The sequence below is a fragment of the Aulonocara stuartgranti genome, assembly GCF_965226115.1.
Source record: "Aulonocara stuartgranti genome assembly, chromosome: 11".
Lineage (NCBI taxonomy): Eukaryota > Metazoa > Chordata > Actinopteri > Cichliformes > Cichlidae > Aulonocara > Aulonocara stuartgranti.
The window spans coordinates 31,533,270-31,556,620 of NC_138947.1; the positions used below are offsets into that span (position 1 = coordinate 31,533,270).

Consider the following 23,351-nt stretch of genomic DNA (forward strand, 5'->3'; position numbering starts at 1 on the left):
TTTTGTCCATAAAACCATAAAGCTGCACTTTCTTTTTGCCTTATAGTCTGATTTGTCATAACTTCTCCGTTTTGTGGTAAGCTTTTCTTTGGCTGTCACTTCTTCACCCTGACCTGTCTTATTTGGCTCAGCAGAACTAAAATATATATCTGTCTGTGAAGGTTCTCAGTCATCCAGGTCATCGTAGTCAAATATATATCCTGCTGCTTTTACACGCACACTCACATAAGCTCAGCGATTCTCTGCGCGATCAACCTCTCACATGTTTAAGCTTGCTGCGGGAGATTTCACTTGTCATGTTTGCATAGTAAGCTAACGATTAATAAGACGATGTCAGAGGAATTGGTGCACAAATTATCATCACTCACAGATCAGTGCTGTCGCTCTCTATACACAGTTCGCACGATTGCAAAGTGAAAGCAAAAAAACAAGCGCAAATTCAAACGCGACTTCAATATGTCACATATTGACAGTGGCTCACCGATGCCAATGACATAATTACCCAGCTACATTTCTGAAAGAATGCAAAAGCATTGACATATATTTTTCCTACAATAGCCCGACGGGCAGGGAAGAGATAGATTTTGGTAGCCCGACTGAAAAGATCGCTAGCCCCGGGACGTCGGGCTAGCGATATTGCGAGCCCTGTATCTGATTGAGGAATCACTCATCTTTGGAAAAGAGAGTTTATTACAGAGAAATGGCTCTTTCCAAAATAAAAGCTATACTATCCGCTTCTTCTGGGCTATATTCTCAGCAGCATATTAAACACATAAGGAGAATCATGTGCTAACAGCTGTCTAAATGACTCGGCTAAAGTTAGTAGCATGCTTGTTGTTTTTGTCTTTGCACTAGGATGATGTCGGCGTAAATGTGGAGTCATATTCGTTGTGTTCCCACTAGTGCTTTCAGGTTAATCTCGTTGAAATGACCTTAACCCCACAACACGGCAAATCTCCATTAACGAGCTACCGCCGATCGCCCCGTGCATGGGGCTAGATGGCCAACATGTTAACGAGCTAACTGCGCTAACACACTAGCTCCCACCCATGTAACTGAGCATTGCATGGCAAACATACTGTTTTACTTTAGTCCATGACTGGCTTACCTTCAGGGTCATACGTCACATGAAAACCAAAATAATTCCAAACGCCAGATCTGAATGAGGGTGGGGGAGGTCCATGTTGCAAGGAGAGCTTAACTTCTGTCTCGCTAGCTTGCCCTGCGCTCTTCCTTCTGACGATGCTGTCTGTGTTGAGCGCTCAGTGAATCTGCGTTCGACTACTCCGCCTAGGCTGCACTGTCGAGCCTAGGCGGAGTAGTCGAACGCAGATTCACTGAGCGCTCAACACAGACAGCATCGTCAGAAGGAAAGTTGATAAAATAAATTAAAAATTTTGTATTGTTCGATACATATGCGTACCAAACCGAAAGCACTGTATCGAACGGTTCAATATCGATACGAATATCGTTGCACCCCTAATATATATATATATACATATATACATATACATATATACATATACACATATATACATATACATATATATATATATATATATATATAAATAAATAAAATTTCTTGCGGGCCAATTAAAAATGGACCACAGGCCATAGTAAACACTCAGTCCACAATAGGAGGCCCCAGCAGCCTGTAATAGGCTTACTGTCACAACATGACTAACGGTGTGTTCACACCGAACGCGATGGACGCGAATAAAACGCCCCAAACGCCCCTAATTTGACGCGTGTACATTCGCGTCTCAACGCGTGTCCAAGAAAAATCCATCGCGCGTCAAAATATCATATTTTGACGCGCGTGAACCGGAAATGTGGGAGGAATGTGGGAGGGAGTTGTGCCAGACCGGTATCTTTGCAAGATGGCAGCTATCGAGCTAGCGCTTGAAGAGAGAGTCTCCCTTCTCTATGTACTGTGGAGAGCAGAGTAGCGGCGTAAAGGACATCCTCGCCGTACCTGGGTCCATCAGGTCCTCCAGAGGCATGAGCAGTTTGGTGAGTTTCACCACTTGCTCCAGGAGCTGCGCCTGGATGACGGCCGGTTCCAGCGCTATCACCGTCATTCACTCGGCCAGTTTGAGGACCTGCTTTCCCTCGTCGGTCCCAGCATCGCCCGCCTAGACACCAACTACAGGCGCTCAATCCCACCTGCAGAGCGCCTGTCCGTCTGCCTGAGGTTAGTAAAACTATTTCATACGGTAGTCCTTTATTGATATCTGTGCTAATATGCTAATCCATCCAGTTATACACTGCTAACATGGATGTGCTATGCTAACAGTGAATGCTGTCGGTGTTTACTGAAAGCAAACTGTGGTACAGAGACGACTGTTTATAATATTTCTAGTGATACTCAGAAGGTCTCATCAAGTCCCGATTTAATTCGATTTATGCTGTTATCAGTGTTTGCATGATAGCATGGCTGTGGTGTCACATCAATGTATGCGCTCGGTGTTTGCTGATATCAAACTGTAGCATTAGCACCACTGAGTTAACCTTGTAGTGATACTCACTCCTTTTTATTTAGACCTGGTTTAATTCTGGGATAGTTGAATATTTGTATATAATCCCTGCAGCTGTCAGACTCTATAGCAGGGGTCACAGCCTTTATTAAAACAGAGTTAGATAAAACTGTGAACAGTTTGGTTCATCTTTAGTTACATGGTTCTATCTTGATAAGCTGTCTTATCACAGATTAATTTTTAAAAATATTTATGATTTAAGCAAGGAAAGGGCTACATGTCAACATACAACTCTTTATTTCTATTAATGTCTCACTTCATTCCTACCTGATTGACATGTTTAGGAATTATGAGTGATTGGCTCACTGTAGTTGCGAAAGTTGCTACCAATCAAATTATGATATGTTAAAGTTAAAACAAAACACAACTGTTTTAGATATTATCTAATATACATTTTGTAATTATCCTTATAATTACAAAATGTTTTATGTAAGATTTAAGTTTTGTGATTTATATCTGACATCACAAAAGTATTTTGGAATTTGAATAATGTATTTTGTAACTGCAGTACACATAATACTGATTTTGAACAATTTTGTCCAGGTTCCTTGTCACCGGGGACTCCTTCAGGACCATCGCGTTCAGTTTCAGAGTCGGTGTGTCCACGGTGAGCCAGATCACCCCCCAGGCAGCGACGTCCATCTGGGACTGTCTAGTGGACGACTTCATGGCTGTGCCTTCACCTGGAGACTGGCGGTCCATCACAGAGGGACTCCAGGAGCGCTGGAACTTTCCTCTGTGCTGTGCAGCTCTGGATGGGAAGCACGTCCAGACAAAGGCACCCCATATATCATATAGGAGACACACACATTGATATACACTAAATATTTATTTCATTTCTTTTTTGTGGTGCCCAAATTGATGCACCTGCTTGATTTTGTTTAAACAATTATTGCACACTTTCTGTAAATCCAGTAAACTTCTTTTCACTTCTCAAATATCACTGTGTGTGTCTCCTGTATGATATTTAACTGACATTTTTTATTGTAACAACCAACGATTTATACAGGAAAATGATGTCTATTAACAAGGTTGCCCAAACCTTTGCATCCCACTGTATCAGTATATTTTGTCATTAGTATAATATGAAATAAATTCTACATGTGTCAAGTTGTGTGCCAACATTTGCTGTGTAGTAGAACTGAGACATTAGTCATTATAAACATTTATTTGAAATAATATTAAAAGTCTCAAACAGAAAAACATTAAACATAAATATATAAAATATAAGAATTTACAGAGAGACAGGAATAAAAAGGACCAGCTGCTCTCCAGAGCAGGAACAAGGCTGAGGAGGAAATGCTCCATTGGAGACTGGTGTGGCCTCTTCAGGGACTCCAGGATGGCCAGCTCCACCGCCGATGGACCGTCCTGGGACCCGTCCCTCATCTGCCTCGGAGCCGTCCTCCTCTGTGGGCCTGTAAAACAGCACAAAACACAAAGAAATGAGAAGGCTGCTACTAGATTTTAATTTCAACATTGAAAAAAACAAAACAAAACAATAACAGGATATAATCAGATTGGTTGTAGATATTTAGTAAAGGTGATCACAAGGGAATCCCACCGACTAAAAAGGTATCAGTGCTTGCTGTACATATCTGTGGGTGCAGCAGCAGGAGCTCAGGGACTGGGGATGCTCTGCTGCAGAATCAGTTGGTTCTATCAATACAGTATTAAATGTTAACAGGTTGGATATAATAATCGTAGAGTAGACAGTGGTCCCTCATTTATAGCAGGGGTTCTCAGAATAACTAGCCCCTGGTCACAGTTCTCACAATTGATTCTCAAAGTGCAAACCTTTGTAGATTGCAAAACGTAAAAGTATTATTATGCCGCGGTTTGTCTTCATCTGCCCGCCACTTTCGTGCGCCTTTTTCCCTCACGGTGCAGGTGTCTATTTCCGAATGAGGCTCATAGTTATGGGTGTTTTTGTGCTGTTTTTTCTATTGGACGCGATGGTTATCAAAACCAAACGTGATAAATTTGGCAAGCGCAGGAGATTTGTCAATCAGGCTGCAGAATGCAATGCTGTACTGTGCAATAAAAAATCAGCGAAAAAGCAAAACAGTGACGGATGAACAGCGGGACCACTGTGTGCTGTTTATTAATAAACAATAAAATATATTCTTAAATGACAACATGCATAAAAGCAGAACGGTATTTGTACATCAGTGGGAAAATAGCGGTGGCTTGCTAGCTTTTGTGCGGCTTCCCCGGGTCAGTGAAAACTTTCAAAAGAGAAATGAATGAACTTACCAGGTTGCCCGATCTCTTCACATATCTTCCTCCAAGCTCGGTCCTTTTTATTCCTGTCTCAGTACTGAAAGCAGCTGGTGTTGTACAGCTCCGAGTTGTTTGCTACCGCATTGATTAGCCTTCCCCTCCATTGAAGTATGAAAGGCTTTGGCTGGATCTGCCCCTTTGACCTAGGTAACAGCCACGTCACCAGGCTCCTGATTGGTTGTCGCGGCGCGATTTGACGCTGGAGTTCAGATTTTTCCAACTCGAGCGGTAGACGCGAAACGCGCGTATGCACAAAATGCAACACAAAAACTCACGCGCGTGGTTTTATTCGCGAGTCAAACGCGCCAGACGCGCTACACTGACGCGCGTTTCACGCGTTTTCGCGACGCAAATCTGCTTCCGAATTTTCGCGGGACCCGCAATCGCGCGTCATCGCGCCTTTCCATTGACTTTACATGTAAACCTGACGCTCTATTCGCGTCCATCGCGTTCGGTGTGAACACACCGTTGAGAGGAATCAGGGTCACCCAACTCAGTCCTAACTATATGCTTTATCAAAAAAGAAAGTTTTAAGCTGAAACCTAAAAGTAGAGAGTGTGTCTGTTTCCCGAATCCAAACTGTTTTTATTATTATTATTAATCCAAGCAAAAAATTCAAAACCTTGCAGTCCCTCTACAGATGAGGGGACTGAAAGCCGAAGGCTCTGCCATTCTACTTTTAAATACTCTAGGAACCACAAGTAAGCCAGCCGTCTGAGAGCAATGTGCTCTAATAGGGTGATATGATGTTATGAGGTCTTTAAGATAAGAGGGGACCTGAATATTGAAAAGCTTGTATGTGAGGAGAGGGATTTTAGATTTGGTATTGGATTTAACAGTGAGCCAATGAAGAGAAGCCCGTACAGGAGAAATATGCTCTCTCTTTCTAGTCCTTGGCAGTACTCTTGCTGCAGCATTTTATAGTTTATAGGTTATTTATTTGTATAGCACATTTAATTACAATAGGAACAAAGTGCTGTACAAGAATACAAAATACCTAGTAAAATAAATTATAATATTGATAGCAAACATCCAATATGAATTAACAAATAACTCCCATACTGTATTAAAAGCCAGTAAATGCAAATGTGTTTTAAGATAAGATTTAAAAAGATTGACAGTAGGAGCCTGTCTGATGTGTATGGGTTAAATTATTCCACAGCTTAGACGTTAAAACTGTAAATGCTCGATCGCCTCTATGAACCAGCCTCGACCTTGGTATGGCTAAAAGCAAAAGATCACTTGATCTAAGAGATCTAAAGGGGGCATAAGGCTGCAAGAGGTCAGACAAGTACCTGGGAGCCTGTCCATTCAGGGCTTTGTAAGTCAAGAGTAACATTTTAAAATGAATTCTGAAGTCGACAGGGAGCCAATGAAGAGAGGCAAGCACCGGGGAAATATGTTCACATCTTTTAGTGCGTGTCAGAAGACGAGCTGCAGCATTCTGGACCAACTGCAGTCTTGCCAGGCAGGTCTGGCTAACTCCAGCATAAAAGGAGTTACAATAGTCCAGCTGGGATGTAATAAAAGCATGAATCGCCCATTCAAAGTTTTTAAAAGATAAAAAAGATCTCACCTTAGATACATTAGAAAAAAACTTTGGCTTTTCTGCTTTTACAATGTCCTGACTGTCTCTCAACATGAGAAAAGACACCAGCAGCCCATCTTTTTTCCACTTACGCTCAGCCTTCCTGCGCTCTTGTCTGGCTGAAGGAGTGGCCTTATTTATCCATGGGTCTGATTGTGGTTTCGAGCTCATAGTTTTAAAAGGAGCAACCTCATCAAGGACAGTTTTGCACTTATCATAAAAATTAGATGTCATTTCCTCTGTACCACAGCCAAGGGGAGCTCTTAAAACTTTTTTAAAAGCAATAGAAAATTGTTCTGTTGCAGATGGGTTAAAAACACAACAACGGCGTGTTGGAATAAGAGGTGTAAAATGGCGTAGAGATAAAAGTATATCAAACACAACAGGACAGTGATCAGAAAAAACAGTGTCACATATTTTCATGTGAAATTCCGAGAATACGCGCTTCTTTTGCGGTGGAGGAACACCAGAGTAATTGCTTACGGAGATTGCTTCTTCAAGTTCTGAATAAATATCTGTCCTCCTCCAGAACATCTTATGTACGCAAACGCGCGTTCCAACTTCTTATCTGGTGCACGTCTTTTATTTTGACAGCGAATGCACACCTGCGGACCACTTATGTGCAGCCCTGGTCATAACAATCCCTGATATAAAATCAAGCATTTCTCCCTCTCAAGAAATGCTTGAGCCATTTACCAACCATTTGTCGTGGATAAAATGATCGACAGAACCTGGCAACCTCAGATTTCAACCCTGGTCAAAAAAAAAAAAAAAAAAAAAAAAAAAAAAAAAGCGGGAAACTCTGTCATAAGTTTTCCTGATTCCTAAATAGCCAGATAGGGGGTTATCATGGGCAAGGACACTTGTAGACGGTACTCTTTTGGTACCACAATCTGAGTGGTCACACCCCATTCTAGACACTGGGGACCACTTATGTAGCAATACACCATTGTCAAATAGGTACGACACAGGTTTCTTGTTGCCTGGCAGGCAGGCAGACAAAGTAACATAAGACTGCTAAGCTTTAATAGTAATGGATTGGATTTATATAGCGCTTTTCAAGGCACCCAAAGCGCTTTACAATGCCACTATTTATTCACTCTCACACACTGGTGGAGGCAGCTACAGTTGTAGCCACAGCTGCCCTGTGGTGCAGGACTGACTGCCATATCGCGCCATCGGCCCCTCTGGCCAACACCAGTAGGCAAGTAGGGTAAAGTGTCTTGCCCAAGGACACAACGACCAGGACAGAGAGCCCAGGGATTGAACCGGCGACCTTCCGGTTACAGATGCGCTTCCCAACCCCCTGAGCCACGGTCGCCCCATGAATTTAATGAACTGTTCTCTGTCTATTACCAAGAAAAAGTCATTTGGTATCTCATTAAATGGCCTAGATTAATTTCTTATTCCAGGAGGAAGTTTGACAGGAATTTTAGGCTTGTTCAAGAACGTATCTGAAATGTCCACCACATCGGCCTGGGCACGAGTAACCACACATGCCGCAAAAATTGCAGAGGCACTGAGCCCAGAGAGGGCATGACCGAAGATATTTACAGTAGGGTTTTCAGTGGTTTCAGGTGTGGTAGGTTTACGTAGGGAACATCTTTTCCCCAGCCAAGAAAAACATCAACACCAGCAACTGGCTGCTGAACTATCACCCCCACCTGCTGTGCCTGAGACTAGGGGGAAAGTAGAGTAACTGTATGAAGTGGCATGCCCAACATACTCATTTTTATTCCCCACACCAACAAATCTGAGCCACAGTATGACTGGTCAGAAAAAGGCACTATACCATGACACACCACAGAGTACTTTGCACCAGCATCTCATAAAATTGTGATGGGAATTTTGTCCCCCTTCTTCTCAGTCAGTGATAGAAAACCTTTAGAGATAAAAGGCTTGAAAACTGTGTGGCTGCGCCAGGGAACTTGAGGTGAACGTGCCCTCCCCATGCCAGGGGAAACAATGGTCAATGGTAACTTTATTGTCCCTAACGGGAAATTGATTTGTAGTATGTCCATACAAACAAACAAACAGACAACCAACACATCACATACACTCACCAAAATAATATAAGCCTGATAAAACAACCTAGATTTTTCATCAAAAAAGTGCAATGTGCAATGGCAACAACACTTATGGTTTAGTGTTATTAACTATGATAATAGCACTAGGTACAAAAGACAATCTATGTCTCTTTGTCTTCACTGCAAGCACTTTATAACGACGACCTGATGGAAGCAGTTGAAAATCATTAAAGAGAGGATGATCTGAACACAACAGGACAGAGGTTGCCTTCCTCAGCACCTGCCTGTTATAAAAGTCCACAAGCTGGACCTGAGACCTCCCTGAAATCTTAACAACCTGGTTAAAGTGGCTGGCAAGTCTGGTCTTATTATTCAGGGACATATTACCGTACCAAGCAATGATACAGAAAGTTAAAACAGATTCAATAAAACTTTTATAAAAAAGAGTCAACATTTCAGATGAAACATTAAAACCTCTCAACCTCCTTAAAAAGTACAGTCCTTGTTTAACCTTTTTCACTGTAGCAGCAAGATGTGACTCAAAGGACAGAGACTTATCAAGAACAACCCCCAAATACTTATAACCTCCACCAGTTCAATGGCTGCACCATTTACCACTGTTAGCGCAGGATGGAGGGATGACTTCCTGAAGTCAATAACCGTGTCCTTGGTTTTCAAGGTGTTAATCATTAAGAAGGACTGATCACACCATGAAACAAACTCATCCACAACAGGCCCATGGGAATCCTCTTCACCATGAAGGAGGCTTACAATGACTGTGTCATCTGCGTATTTAATGAAATGCCTGTTGGCCTGTGTACTGCGACAGTCATTAGTGTACAAAATATACAGTAGAGGAGAGAGACAACAACCTTGTGGTGAGCCAGTAGAAGAGTTCAGCTGTTTAGAAAAACAACCGTTTACTCTCACACACTGAGATCTGTCAGTTAAAAAGTCTAAAATCCAACCAACCAGTGCTTTAAGTGGGCCGGTACGCGCCGGTACTCAGTACCGCCACTTCTAAATATAGCTCTTGAGAGTACCGCCACCTCTCCATGCGCCCAGAACGTGCTTTTAGCGTACCGGTACTCTCATTTGCACATCTGTTATAATCGTTTGGCTGCGCTGCCGCTTTTCAGAGCGCCCTTCACAAGCACGCTTCCTAATTCGTCCCACCGAGAGCAGAGACTACATTACCCATACACCAATGTGTTTTACAAGTGAAAAGCGCATGCGTCGCTTTTGCCGTTGTCATGTCAACAACTCAACGTGGTCCGGAGAGGGTGTGTAAAACGCGCAAACAGCTGCTCGGCTAAAATACAAAAACAATGAACACTTAATATGCTCTCCTGGCTTCAGACTCTGAGTAGTAAAAGAACATGGTCAGAATCAGAGGACTCGCTGGCTGACCCCCCACCAAGCCAGAATGATATCGCTGCAGGTCACACGCAAGCTAATGAAAGCTGCACTAGTGCCGCAGCCGCGGACGACGGCACTTTTTGCGACGACGAGGACGAGAATGACACCATTTCTACCGATGACAACAGCCGCGTTAGCGAGCATGAGTGGCCAGAATGTTGGTCCCAAGCACAAGTCCGGTATTTCTCCACAAATTACAAGTGGCTGATCAGCAGAAATCAAAAGTTGGGTTGTAGTGTGTGTAGTCAAGTTTGTGCTCGCGTGGACATGCAGCAAGGGCAGAGAGTGTCGCAGGAGTGGAGTGGGTGCTTAATCTCGTCTTTTGGAAGGGACAAGGCTGCACAACAAAACTCACTACGAAAGAAAATAAAAGAGCACAGAGACTCAATTTATCACAAGAAAGCAGTTGAAATAAAAGAGAAGGCAACACAAAATACAATGCAAAAACACATTGAAGATATGAGAAAGGCTGACTACGCTTCAACTTGCAATGTGTTTAGAACAGCTTATAAGATTGGCAAGCATGGGCGTCCCTTTACAGACATGCCAATAGATGTCCAGTTGCAAGTCTTAAATGGTGTCAAGATGGGCAGAGTTTTGCACTCTAATAACTCATGTGCAAATATACTGGATCACATTGCAGCTGAAATGAAAAAGAAGGTAGTCAATGACATAGTGATGAATGAAAGAAAATTGTGTGTGCTCATTGATGAATCCACTACAATAAGTGGAAAGTCTGTGCTTGTCGTGTGCCTGCGGTCAGCTATTTCCAGTGAAAATCCAGACACAATATTTTTTGAACTGATTGAGCTGCAGGGGACCACAGCAAAGGACATCACTGAAGCACTGTTAGGATGTCTTCATAATAATGGCTTTGACCCTCACTACCTACAGGAACATTTGTTGGCATTTGCTTGTGATGGAGCCTCAGTGATGCTTGGGAGGAAAGCAGGAGTTGCTGCCAAAGGAGCTTGCAAAGAAAAGCGTCTGGACTTCTTTAAGTTGCTTGAAGACGTTTCACCTCTCATCCGAGAAGCTTCTTCAGTTCTAAGGTCAAATGGTGGAGAGTCCCAGATATAAACCTAGTGGGAGAAACCCCCCACAGAGGGACAAAAGGACCCCCTGATGATCCTCTAATCGCCTGAGCCAAGGTGTGAGACTGGGTGTGGGTCCCAATCAGCCAGAGTTTCGGGTGTGTTCATTGTGAAACCTGGCCCCACCTTATCATGCGAATTCCTGAGGTCAGATGGCCCAGGATGTGAGTGGACGTTAAGGCGTCTGGGAAGGGATCTCAAAACTGGATTATAGATGGAAGAGAGTTGGTGTCGTAAAGCCCCGCCTCTGTTCAAAGATGGTCGCTCACAGTGGACATAGATGGCTTCTTTCACTCCTCTTTCAAACCATCTGTCCTCTCTGTCCAAAATGTGAACATTGGCATCCTCGAAAGAGTGTCCTTTATCCTTAAGATGCAGATGGACTGCTGAGTCTTGTCCTGTGGAGGTGGCTCTTCTGTGTTGTGCCATGCGCTTGTGAAGTGGCTGTTTGGTCTCTCCAATGTAGAGGTCTGAGCATTCCTCGCTGCACTGTACAGACATACACCACATTGTTAAGTTTGTGAGAACCTTCACAGACAGGAGTTGCTGTGCAGCTTTGTTCCAAATTCCCTTACCTGTTTGTCTGGCATTGTTCCAATCACAGACTGGAACTGGCAGTTTGTGATGTTTTGAAGGAGGTAGGAGGAATCAACCACTTTAAAATATTCTTAGATCAGCTTTACTCCCTCTACCATGCATCACCAAAAAACCAAAGGGAGTTAACAGAGAGTGCTCACAATGTTGGACAACGTCTCCTTGTGATAGGCCGTGTTTTATCAGTGCGTTGGGTTGCTTCAAGTGAGAGAACAGTGAAAGCATGTATGGGAGAACTACCAAGCTCTGCAGGTACACTTTACAAGTGCTGCTGCTGATACCAGCAGGGACTCAAGAGAGAGCAAAATACAAATTAGTTTATAATTTATTTTATGTACATTTTGTTAAAAAAAAATTTCAATACCTTTTTGCACATTTTATTTATGTTCAGTAGCTCTTTCTAGCTCAAGCAAATCCACAAACTAATAAAATGATTTATTATTTTGTATAAAGTTGTCTGTTGACTGTTGTATATAAAACCCATTCAATATAGTTGTTGTTACCTCAGGGGAGGCGGAAAAAAAATAGAGTACCGGCACCTCTTTTGGGCCACTTAAAGCACTGCAACCAACGAGATTAAAATTAAGTTTAAACTGGTTAAGAAGCTTATCAACTAAAAGATGTGGCTGGATAGTATTAAAAGCTGAAGAAAAATCAATAAATAAGAGCCGAGCATGAGCTTTGGCGCCATCAAGATGGCGATAAAGGAAGTTCAACGGAGTGACCACTGCATCATCCACACCTCTACAAGGCCTGTATGCAAATTGTAGTGGATCTATAAGCTTCTCTACTTGCTGCAGGATCTCCTTCCTGACAAGTTTTTCGAAGGACTTCATTACTAAGGATGTTAGAGCGACAGGCCTAAAAGCATTTAATGATGTAGGTTTTGTGGAGAAATAATAGATTTTTTCCATACCTCTGGAACCTTCTGTTGCTGAAGAGATAAAAGAAAGATGTAATAAAAAATACTGCATAATTGCTCAGCGCATGTTCTAAGCACCTGGCCACATATATTATCAGGACCTGGACTTTTATTAGTCTTACTCATTTTAAAAAGATTTCCCACCCTTCTTTCATCAAAGAACAAAGCTGGGGGGCCTCTGGTGCTCTCTATTAAGAAATCAAGTGTATTCCTTGGATTATAATTATCATTAAATCTCGAATAAAAGCTATTCAGCTCATTGGCTAACTGAGAGTCTGAACTAAAACCAGGGAGACTTATCTTATTACAGTCATTGTAACAGTGACCAGTCATGTGTTTCATGCCTGCCCAGGCCACCCTTAAGTTATTTTTTCCTCAGGCAAAAAAAATAAAATAAAATAAAGGAATAAAAGAATGAAATAAAATAAGTTAAAACACTGACACTGACAGACAGAGACAACCTGCTGGTCGCCGCAAGAGCAGCGCCCTTCTTCAGGGCGCAATAGGGTCCTGACGTGTCAGAGATGAATAAACACTCTTGTGAGTCAGGGCAAATTCATCTGTCAAGACTGCAGCGTTTGCAAGAGACTCAACTTTTTGTTCATTTAAATAAATCACCACATGCTCCGGCAAACATTTATTAAAATCCTCCAAAAGCACTAGTTCCCTCAGCTGTGCAAAATCTTTGACTTTGCTAGCCTGACACTCTTTATCAAAAAGCACCCTTTCTCACACATAAACTACACACACTTGGTTGTCCCTTTCCCCATAGTTTCGGAATTTCTGTCTGTATGCTTCAGGCACCAATTGACAAGCACACAATACTGTAGCCCTAACCACATCATGGTCTAAGCTTTGGTCCACTGAGAGGCTAGCACACTCCTCCTGAGCTTTACTCACAAGCCTACACTGCAGCAGCAAGGCCCAAACTTCCTTTTGCCATTTCAAAGCTTTAGCAAACACAGCAAAGTATGAATCCACCTCAGTTTCTCTAAAGGGTAGTAACAATTTAATGCGCAAATCAAAGCAATTATGGGGAGATAGGGGGAGCTTGCAGTTTGAGCGGTGACTGGATGGAGCTACTATGGTGGCGTTGCAGCTCTAAAGCTTTCACCCATAGATGCATTCCTTCCACCTCCAGCTCCCAGTTTCTCAACTCCACTTCCATAATGCAGAGCATTAGCTGGAGCTCCTCAGCTGACGTCCCCATCATAGAACTGGGAGGAGCTAAAGGAGAAGTGTTTACAGGAGGACCCGTGGAAGGAGCTAGAGGCTCCACATCAGCTTTGCCTGCCCCATTTGCAACTGCCACATCTGCCAGCAGAACCCTCTCAACCAGTTACAAGCTGCCGCAGCTGTTCTTTCCTCACAGCCAATGGTGTTTGCACATTAGAAAGGTTTTCAATGAGCCTCAAATCTATCTTTCAACACTTATTTAACTGCTATGTTGGATTCCTGGCAAACTTATCTAAATGAAACCCCATTGTGGCTAACCACACAATTCAAACAACCTTCACGTGGAACTTACACAAGCACAAACAACACAGAGAATGAACAATGTCACCCTTGGGTGTGAGGACCACAAACATACAGCATCATGACCTGGGTCATAACAGAGAATCAAGTGCACATCTGTCCATACTGGCCTGTGGTGAGTGTAATAGTTTTTACTGCTAAAAACAGCAAATCCCCAAATATAAGTCAGCAAAGGCAAACATTAGCATATCATCTTTATCTATCCACAGTCTATTTATTCATCTATTTATTCTAGCAAAGCTTATGGTAATTAGCTAAAGCACCAAGCTTGAGGTGGGATGCTGCACTGTGGTTAACGTGTTGCATTGCAAAACAGAGCTGTGAAGTGATGCATGACTGTCAAGTGTAACCCTTCTGATGAATGTTAAAAATAAACCCATTTGTATTATGGTAAATATTCTACATATAGCACTGGTGGTTATAGGCTGGTTTTCTTTTAATGTAACATGACAATTCCAGTAACCAGAGAAATATTTAAACTAGGTGTCGAACTCCAGGCCTCGAGGGCCGGTGTCCTGCAGGTTTTAGATCTGACCCTGGTCATTACACCTGAGTTCATTACCAGGCCTCTGGAGAACTGCAAGACATGTTGAGGAGGTAATTTAGCCGTTTAAATCAGCTGTGTTGGATCAAGGACACATCTAAAACCTGCGGGACACCGGCCCTCGAGGCCTGGAGTTCGACACCTGTGAACTAGGTTGACCTTTCTTGCAAAACACAAAAGGAATGACTTTATACAAGGGACACATAGAGGTCAGCTTGCAGTAAAGACAATAACTCAGTATGGTAGAAACTACAAAAAAGAATCAATTTAATGGAAAACAAATAAGATTTATTTTAAAAACGGAAAGAAAGAAATTGACCAAAAAGTGAAAATCTAAATATATTAATACATAATATAATGAGAAACTAAATAAAGAAGCAAAAGGCAACAAGAAAGGCATGTAATGATCAAGTTGTGATGTCAGTCTCAAAGAAACAGTGAAACTGATTATAGGGAGGGGTGGCCACCTGCTGCGTCAGGTTGGGCTGACAGGAGGAAGACAGGATAAAAGATATGCTGTGGAACAGATCCATATATCAATAACAAGTATGATTCAAAACATTATGAGTGAGAAAGGTGACTGATGAAGAAATCCTCAATGGATAATGGGAATCCCTAGAAGCCTAAAACTACTGCAGCATAACTACGGGGGAATTCAGGGTCACCTGGTCCAGCCCTAACTATATGCTTTAGCAAAAAGCAAAGTTTTAAGCCTAATCTTGAAAGTAGAGATAGTGTCTGTCTCCCGAATCCAAACTGGAAGCTGGTTCCGCAGAAGAGGGCCCTGAAAACTGAAGGCTCTGCCTCCCATTCTACTTTACTACTAGGAACAACAAGTAGGCCTGCAGTGTGAGAGTGAAGTGTTCTAATGGGGTGATATGGTACTATAACGCTATTAGGTTATCATAGAAAAAAATGAAATTATGATTAACATGACTATTTTCTCAACCTTACAGCATATGAGGGAAAGAAGTGACAGTTTGTGTTTGATAAAGTGGCTTCAGAGGGCTATCTAAGAGCTTGCAAAGAAAAGAGACTGGACTAAATTTCTTAAAGATGTTTCACCTTTGATCCGAGAAGCATCACGGCTAGCTGGGCAAGCTGTATGAGTTTTAATAAAGGACCCAAGTTGAAGGCAGCTTCTGATGCGAGTGAGCTTTATTAATATGGTAGGTGAAACAAACAGGAACGTAGCAGGTATGAAATAAAACCTAAGGATAACCTAAACTGGGGAAAACTAACCAAAAACAGCCTTGAAACCTGAAATGGAGGTGCAGGGAAACTACACAGGATGACACAGGGAAATAACACGGACGAACCAGCAACAAGCAGGAGAAAACACAGGGCTCATAAATAGTGATGGGACGTTCTGTATCGAGGCTTCGGAGCGTGTGTCGAGTAATGGAGGGGGCGTTTCCGCGAAGCGCGTATCGAGGCTTGCTTCATTTATGGGAGGAGCTGAAAATGATGACGTCCGAAGCCTCGCTGCCCGGCTGTACCACGTGACTGGTTCATGAAGTGGTTCGAACTTTGCCGCGAGATATGACAGCGATATAAACCCCTCAGACTTCATTCAAAATGTGGGTGTTTGATGGAGAGTTGCGGTTAGTGAGAGTTTGGAGACCGTTTGGAGGTTTATGAGAGTGAGGAAAGTCAGGAGAGAATGGAGCCAGCTAAGAAGAGGAGGATGTCCTCCCCTGTGTGGGAACATTTTGATCTTATTCCTCCCAACAAGGTATGTAAATTTCTACAGAAGATGTATTTTCATGATACTGATGGTGCAATACAATTTATGTTGAGCTGTCTTGACTTTTGTACAAGGTGAAGTGTTTGCTATGTGCCAGGGAGCTGGGATATAACAACAACAACACCTTATCCATGCTTAGGCACTACAGAGCTTTGCATGAGAATAAGGGGAACACCGATTGTGGAGCAAGACCAGGTGAGCCATCAAATGCAATGATAATATAGGATGCAGTAATGTTACTAAATGATATAACAATATTATACAACTGTTATAAGTTACGTATGTGATATTTATATTTGTGCTTTATCTTTATTGTCTTTCCTCAGGAGAACAATCTCAAATAGATGAAGACCTGGTCAGCATGGTGATTGAGGACTCCCAGCCATTTAGCATTGTGGAGGACAAAGGATTCAAAAGATTTGTTAAATCATTAAATCCTAGCTATGTTCTCCCCACTAAAGGTCATAAAAGCAGTGAAAATTTAGTTTTTACAGAATAAAATGTGAACAGGCAGGACTGAGGCTCAAAGCCTCAGTGTGTAGCTGTCCATACCTCAACGTTACAAAAGCACAACCACTGTCCACACCCCAACCACACCTCACCTCACAGTAAATGATCATTTCCATTTCAAGCATTTCCAAATAATCATTTCCCATACTGCCACTATAAATATACACAGTATACTGCCATCACTACAATATACATGTTTTACACACTCCTTTTGTTGTTGACATTTACAGGCTGTGTGCAAAATGCCACACTCTTCAAATTCATGCCAGCTATTATTTTTACGTCCAGTAGGTGTCCTACTAGAGCAAATGAAGCTTCATGAAGCTTCGCGTTGGGGTGAACCAATTGGATGAAAAGCTTCAGTGCTTCATGGGGCTTCATCTGCCCATCACTACTCATAAACACAAAGGGGCAATCAGGGAATGAGAAACAGGAGGGAGACACAGCTGGGATTAATAGGACATAATGAGACAAGGGGAAGAAAAACTAGACGCACTAAGATAGCAAATGGCCTCAGAACTAGAAGACCTTAATCGGAATAAAATCGAAAACATGGATAATAACAATGAAAAAAAACCACTGAGTCCTCAGACTCAGGGCTATGGCATGCATTTCAATTCAGTGGATCTTAAAAATAGAATTGAAACGTCGCAATCACCTCACACATGAAGTGTGACGACAAACAAAACTTGTCTGTATTTACTTGAGTGACAACAAGGTGAAAGATGGCATTGCGGTGGTCTTTGTGTTTGTTCTTCATGTGCATTTGCTTTAAAGGTATGGATAGTTCATATATTTAGCTGTAATTTTTAATTCTCACTTCTTTTATAGGCCTTTGTGTTTTTGTACAGACAAATTATGACAAGTGTTAGATGATCTGGTCTGTATTATTCCATGCTGCTGTCCTTCTTTCATTCTTTGTCTTATTCCTGTGCTTTATTTCATTGCATTTTACTCTGCACTTTACAGTTACCCCAACAGAAGCTTCATCTTGGAGCGCCACTGTGCCATCCTCAGTGAAAGGTCTTCTTGGCGCATGTGTGGTGATCCCCTGCTCTTATAACTACCCAGATCCACAAATCAGTACCACAAGCTTTACAGGCATTTGGTATAATAAGAATAATCAAGTCATCTGTCATTCGGATAAGTCTCAAACTTCGGGTCAGTTTCGGAATAGGACAAAGCTGCTGGGAGACCTCAGCAAGAAGAACTGTTCTCTGATGATTGATGATCTTCAACAAAGTGATGTGGGGCCTTTATATTTCCGGATTGAAATTAAAGGTTATGACCAGTACTCCTACAAAAATAACAAAGTCTCTGTTTCAGTCAGTAAGTAAAATAAATATGGTTACCAGTAAAGTCTTGTGTTCTAGCTCTAATAGTTCTCTTTTTATTTCCAGTATTTTTACCATCATGTTGGACGTTTGACATTCAGCATTCCTGAGCATTTTAGTTTTAGTGAAACAGGCCTGATCTAAGTCTTTTATACTCATTTGAATATAAATATGAAGTAAATATTGTAGGGTCAGGTTGCAGTGCTCTGGAACATTTTACATTAATTTTTGCAGACTTGCATTAGTTGTTGAACTACTCATTCAAACCTTAGATGTAAAAATGTATTTGTGCAACTCATCAAATTATGATAATCAATCAAAATCAATGGCAATAGAAGTTATCATTATACTCCAACCATGTTATCAACTATCAATTCGCTTTGTTCTTAAATTGTTTATTGTAAAACTGCTCATCTTCTTCTTCTTTGTCAGTCAGATATTGAAAGTAATTATCACCTAGTTTATTTCTTATTTCATTCATCTTTAAGCTTGAAATCACACTCAAAACCCTTTACTGTGAACAGTTTATTAACTTGACCAAAATTTAAAGTTGCATAAAACATAAAATCAGCAGCTGTACTGTTTAAGTACATTTGTATTTCCATTACAGTATAAACTTACTGCCATGATGGAGTTCTGGTTTATGACCACAGTCTTTTTTGTTAACACAGGTCAACCTGTTTTCTCTGTGCAAGAGGTAAAGGAGGGTGAGAATGTGTCTGTATCCTGCTCTGTGTTTCACTCCTGCCCCACATATCCACCTTCTTTCATCTGGAGTCACTCTGGAGAGCAGCATGATCAAACACAGCAGCTTCATGAAGGCCAGTGGAATTCAACATCTACTCTGACCTTTCGCCCAAACCACTCTGATCACAGCAAGCCTTTAAAATGCAACATAACATACCATCGAGGGCTGCACCTGGAAACATCTAAGATACTTCAAGTAAGATGTAAGTATACTGCAGATTTACATGGGTATTAACCGCTGTAGCTAGTATCAAGCCTTTTTAAACTAAAATCTCCAAAAGTTGATTCTGCTCATCGGGACGCAATGCCCCAATCTTATAAGATTTCCCAATCTTACCTGCAGTCAGCTGAGACTGAAGAAGTCACTTGAATGAGTGACGAAACGTTTCTCCCACAAAACGCTACGTCCAGATGAACAGAATCAACTTTTGGAGATTCACTTACCTTGATGATTGAGCATGCATCAAGACATTTAAACGAAAACGTTATTTACAATCAAATTTTAAAAAAAAAAAGAAAAAAACATTAAAAATCTGGATTAAAACATGATAAAATAGAACAAAATAGGGGAAGGGAGCACAAATAAAGAAAGTTACAATTTGTTGTATGGTCACAGTAGACACAGTTGCCTCTCACCATGACTGAGTATGACAGCCCTCACACTACTCACCTGAAAACTTTATTCATGCTGCCAGTAAATGAAGTTCACTGGAGTTTTTTTGGGTTTTTTTGTATTGAAAGGGAAAATTGTGAAACATTGCCTTCTTACATACTATATTTCTTAATTATTAATTATTAATTAAAGTTGTCGGTTTTACAGGGGTTTTTTGGGTTGTTACACACACACACTAAAAAACTGTATGCCTGAAGTGCTTCAGTGATGCTAACCCTGTCAGCAGCTATGAGTGGCACAGTTAAACTGTCAGCTGTCACCAGACATGCCCTGTGCAGCTCATGTTATGTGTTACATTACGCGAGAGTAAATCCAAAAAGAAAATAGATTTTTTTATTTCATTCAAACATATATAATATATGCATGGCTATGTCTTAATATATGTCTAGTTCTCACAGATGGCCCTGACATCAAGCCTTCCTCAAAGTGCTCCTCCGAGGACGGCGTGGTAAAGTGTGAGTGCATCGTAGAGTCTGAGCCTCCCAGCATGGTCTATTTTATTCTTGGTGACAGAGTCATGCAAAGCAGCAAAGCAGAGAAAAATGGCTCTGTTACTATTGAGACTCTGCAGACAGACTTTGGGTCTTTCAGGTTTGTGCACTGCCTGGCAAACAACATGCTGGGATATGACAACATCTTGCTCTCTTTACCTGTTAATGGTAAGAAAGACTTAGGATGAATTGATCTCTCTATTTTTACATGACAAAAATACTTAACATGGTTTCTTTGTCAACAGACAACATGCAGAATATTCTTATCTCAACCGGAGCAGGTGTGATTTTGCTGATTATTTTGATAGGAAGTGGAGTGGGAGTTGTTAAAAAATGGTAAGTTGTCATGAACATAATCATTGCAGATAAACAAGTATGTCATGCATGCAGGAGAATCTGTGAATATTGCAACATGTATCAAATAATAGTCACAATCATGATTACAACTATATGAGCACCAGAACAATTTTTTTAGGTCCTGACAGCCTGTCTTTAATTTCAGAGGCTGTGAAAAGTGTCAGTTTCCTTTCTCATTTAATCAAAAACACTTTACTGCCAGTAGGGGGAGATCAAGAGACACAACAACCACTAACCTGAGCACCATGATGTCAGACAGACCTGTGGAGCTCCCTCATAGTGCCCCACCGAAAAGGTTTTAATTCTTCACTTCTGTTTGCAAACAAACAAAAAAAATTGTAATCATAAATATAAGTTTAAAGATGTGTCACTTGTTTTAATAATAGCTTTTCTTTCTGCAGGAAAATGAGCCGTAAGGATATCCCTTCCCCTGACATGTACACCAATTATCCTGTCTATGGCAACGTATGGATAAGTAATGTTTTCTTCATTAGTTCATTCATATTTTGCATGCATTAAAAAGGGGAGTGAATTAATTTTGTTTCTCTGTGCAGACTGACTGGGATGAGTCAATATATGCCAATGTGTAGCATGTGGAAGACCAGCTGGAGTCCATGTTTATGTCCTCTGATATACGAGTTAAGAATGAGTCAAGGTTTTTTTTTCCAATCTCATTCAGTTTTCAATGTTTATCACTTATATCTGTCATATATAATTCACATTTTATTTGCAGAATACAATAAGTAAATATTAATGTCTAAAACTGTGATGATCTTGTGATTCCTGTCATAAACTGCAAAAAACTGGAACAAGGTTACTTCATCAGAATTCATGTTTTTGTATTTTTTTTTTATTTTTTAATACCTGTGAACAGTTCCTCTATCCAATCTTTAAATGACGCAATGCTGCCACCTGGACCTTGTTTCTCTTTCTCCCTCATTTGCGCGCGCGCGTGTACACACACACACACACACACACACACACACCGCGTTGTCAACACCATTTAGTTACCTTCACCAGTTTTCCTTCTTCACAGCGCTACAACTCCGAAACATTTGGTGTGGATTGGCTCTGCTTTCCCATAGCAAGTACACAAACACATCAACCAGTGTAGCCAAATAAAAGATGAACTCGTGTTTACCTGCACACGTGTGTACCCATATAAACACTTTTTTTACAAGAAAGCACAGAGTAAAGGTAGTGTACTTTTGCACGTTAGCTAAAATGTTATATTCACCGGTTGTTGCCCACATTACTTTAGAAAAGCCACAAAATGAAGAGTGAGGTCTTGCTGCACTGTCATGTGACATCGCATTTGACTAAAACAGAGCTGGACAGTGAAACAGTGCTGTCAAATTAAAAATAATCCATTACTATTTTGGTAGTCATTCTATATACCAAAGAAGCCGGGTCCCTGTTAATTTAATGAGAAATATAATAGAGCTGAAATCCAAACAAATTGCAAATTTCTTCCTTTAGATACACAAAAATATTTTTTTTCATAGATAGAATCATGGGTGCAGAGTTGTTTCATAGGGGTGGCCATAGCGAGGCCACTAAAAATATTGGAGTGGCGCACCATAAACAGAATTTCAGTTTTATTATGCTCTTGTCAAATATAGATCACTTAAAATATGTCGAGAAAGAAAAGAATTATAAGTTTATAAGTTGATTTCACTAAAAATAGATACATATAAAAACAAAATAAAAATTCCTTTACAATAATTTGTTTAAAGGAGGAATAAATATCAAGTTAATGTTTCGATGAACTTCGAGGGTGTCTTCCTCTCTCGTGCTCACATATGTGGCGACCAGCGATTTTTTTTTTTATTTTTTTTTCTTCAGGGGCCGGGGTCAGTGTAAGAAATGCAAAGGCTAAAATGCATATCTACAATAACTCATACTCTTAAACATGTAGAGCCATCAAAATGGACTTTCTGCTGTGCGTGTGTCTGTGTGCACGTGAGAGGGTAACCACATTTCACTCTGAACATGTCAAACTGATGTGTAAATAAGGAGGCAAAACCAGCAGGAAACCACACGCTGTGATCAAGCACAAACCATTTACAAAACCTAACAAAGAAAAAAATAGATATGATGAAGTTAATTTTCTTCTCTATTTTGCAGAACATGCAGAAAAAAGTAAGATGAGTGTGATAAAGTGGTTGCAAAATGTGTGAAAAGTAAAGAGGCAACTTCATGTCACATGTTTCTGAAGGAAATTTAAAAAAACACAGACATCCTTGTCACCGTATTTGTTGGCGTGACAGTGAGAAGAAAAGATGGTCTTACAATGGTCTTTGTTCTTCATGTACATTTGCATTAAAGGTATGGATAGTATAGACCTTTAAAGTATAGCTGAAAAATTTAATTCTCACATTTTCATACATCTTTGTGTAACACATAATGTCGGTATTACATGATCTTTTCTTTATTTTCACACACATTTACATTGTCCTTCTTATGTTGGTAGTCTTATTTATTTGTTTTGTTTCATCATAATTTACTCTCAAATTTATTACAGTTACTCCAACAGAAGCTTCATCTTGGACCGCTGCTGTGCCATCCTCAGTGAAAGGTCTCCTTGGCTCATGTGTGGTGATCCCCTGCTCTTATAACTACCCAGAACCACAAAAAAGCCCCCAGACCTTCACGGGGATTTGGTATAATAATGATAATCAAGTCATCTGTCATTCTGATGCATCTCCAACTCCAGCTCAGTTTTGGAGTCGGACAAAGCTGCTGGGAGACCTCAGCAAGAAGAATTGTTCTCTGATGATTGATAAACTTACAAGAAGAGATGAAGGGACCTTTCATTTCAGGATTATAATGGAAGCTTATACCGTATTTTCCTACTCAAAGAACAAAATCTCTGTTTCAGTGATCGGTAAGTTAACTGAATGAATGCTATACAGTTACACTCAAATTATCCACTCATGTGGAAAGTG

General features: G+C 41.0%; 2 protein-coding genes and 2 long non-coding RNA genes across 8 annotated transcripts in view; 3 read left to right on the plus strand and 1 right to left on the minus strand.

The window, feature by feature from the left end:
* Nucleotides 1–1,681: 1,681 nt before the first annotated feature.
* On the plus strand, nt 1,682–3,647 carry LOC309718050. Its single transcript, XR_014279859.1, has 2 exons — nt 1,682–2,194; nt 3,081–3,647. It is a non-coding gene; the product is annotated as an uncharacterized lncRNA (long non-coding RNA).
* Nucleotides 3,648–3,690: 43 nt separating this feature from the next.
* Nucleotides 3,691–5,275, minus strand: LOC309718051. The gene is made up of 2 exons (XR_014279860.1): nt 4,794–5,275; nt 3,691–3,955 (listed from the first exon to the last, which is right to left on the minus strand). It is a non-coding gene; the product is annotated as an uncharacterized lncRNA (long non-coding RNA).
* Nucleotides 5,276–17,208: 11,933 nt separating this feature from the next.
* On the plus strand, nt 17,209–21,301 carry LOC309717044 (myelin-associated glycoprotein-like). Of its 2 annotated transcripts, none has more exons than XM_082551290.1 (8): nt 17,209–17,578; nt 17,771–18,130; nt 18,807–19,085; nt 19,945–20,214; nt 20,292–20,382; nt 20,609–20,698; nt 20,805–20,868; nt 20,958–21,301. In XM_082551290.1, exons 1-8 carry the CDS (start codon nt 17,527–17,529, stop codon nt 20,991–20,993), a joined length of 1,242 nt encoding a protein of 413 aa, XP_082407416.1. In that variant the 5' UTR covers nt 17,209–17,526; the 3' UTR covers nt 20,994–21,301. The 2 variants fall into 2 exon arrangements, with proteins under 2 accessions (XP_082407416.1, XP_082407415.1); XM_082551289.1 differs by having other exon boundaries at nt 17,211–17,578; nt 20,606–20,698.
* Nucleotides 21,302–21,396: 95 nt separating this feature from the next.
* Nucleotides 21,397–23,351, plus strand: part of LOC309717043 (sialic acid-binding Ig-like lectin 14) — a 287,651-nt gene continuing 285,696 nt past the window's right edge. For all 4 annotated transcript variants that reach the window (XR_014279612.1, XR_014279613.1, XM_082551287.1 and 1 more), the window contains exons 1-2: nt 21,397–22,731; nt 22,928–23,290. Coding sequence is in view for 2 of the 4 variants with exons in the window: in XM_082551287.1 (XP_082407413.1) it covers nt 22,686–22,731; nt 22,928–23,290 (409 nt within the window). In the remaining 2 variants the exon portion in view is untranslated. The remainder of the gene's footprint in view (nt 22,732–22,927; nt 23,291–23,351) is intronic.

Bases quoted from the DNA above. Each gene is read 5' to 3' on its own strand.
- LOC309717044 (XM_082551289.1), top strand. From the start codon at position 17,527: ATGGCATTGCGGTGGTCTTTGTGTTTGTTCTTCATGTGCATTTGCTTT. The intron at 17,579-17,770 runs GTATGGATAGTT...TGCACTTTACAG, and splicing joins CATGTGCATTTGCTTTAAAG to TTACCCCAACAGAAGCTTCA. The intron at 18,131-18,806 runs GTAAGTAAAATA...TTGTTAACACAG, and splicing joins CAAAGTCTCTGTTTCAGTCA to GTCAACCTGTTTTCTCTGTG.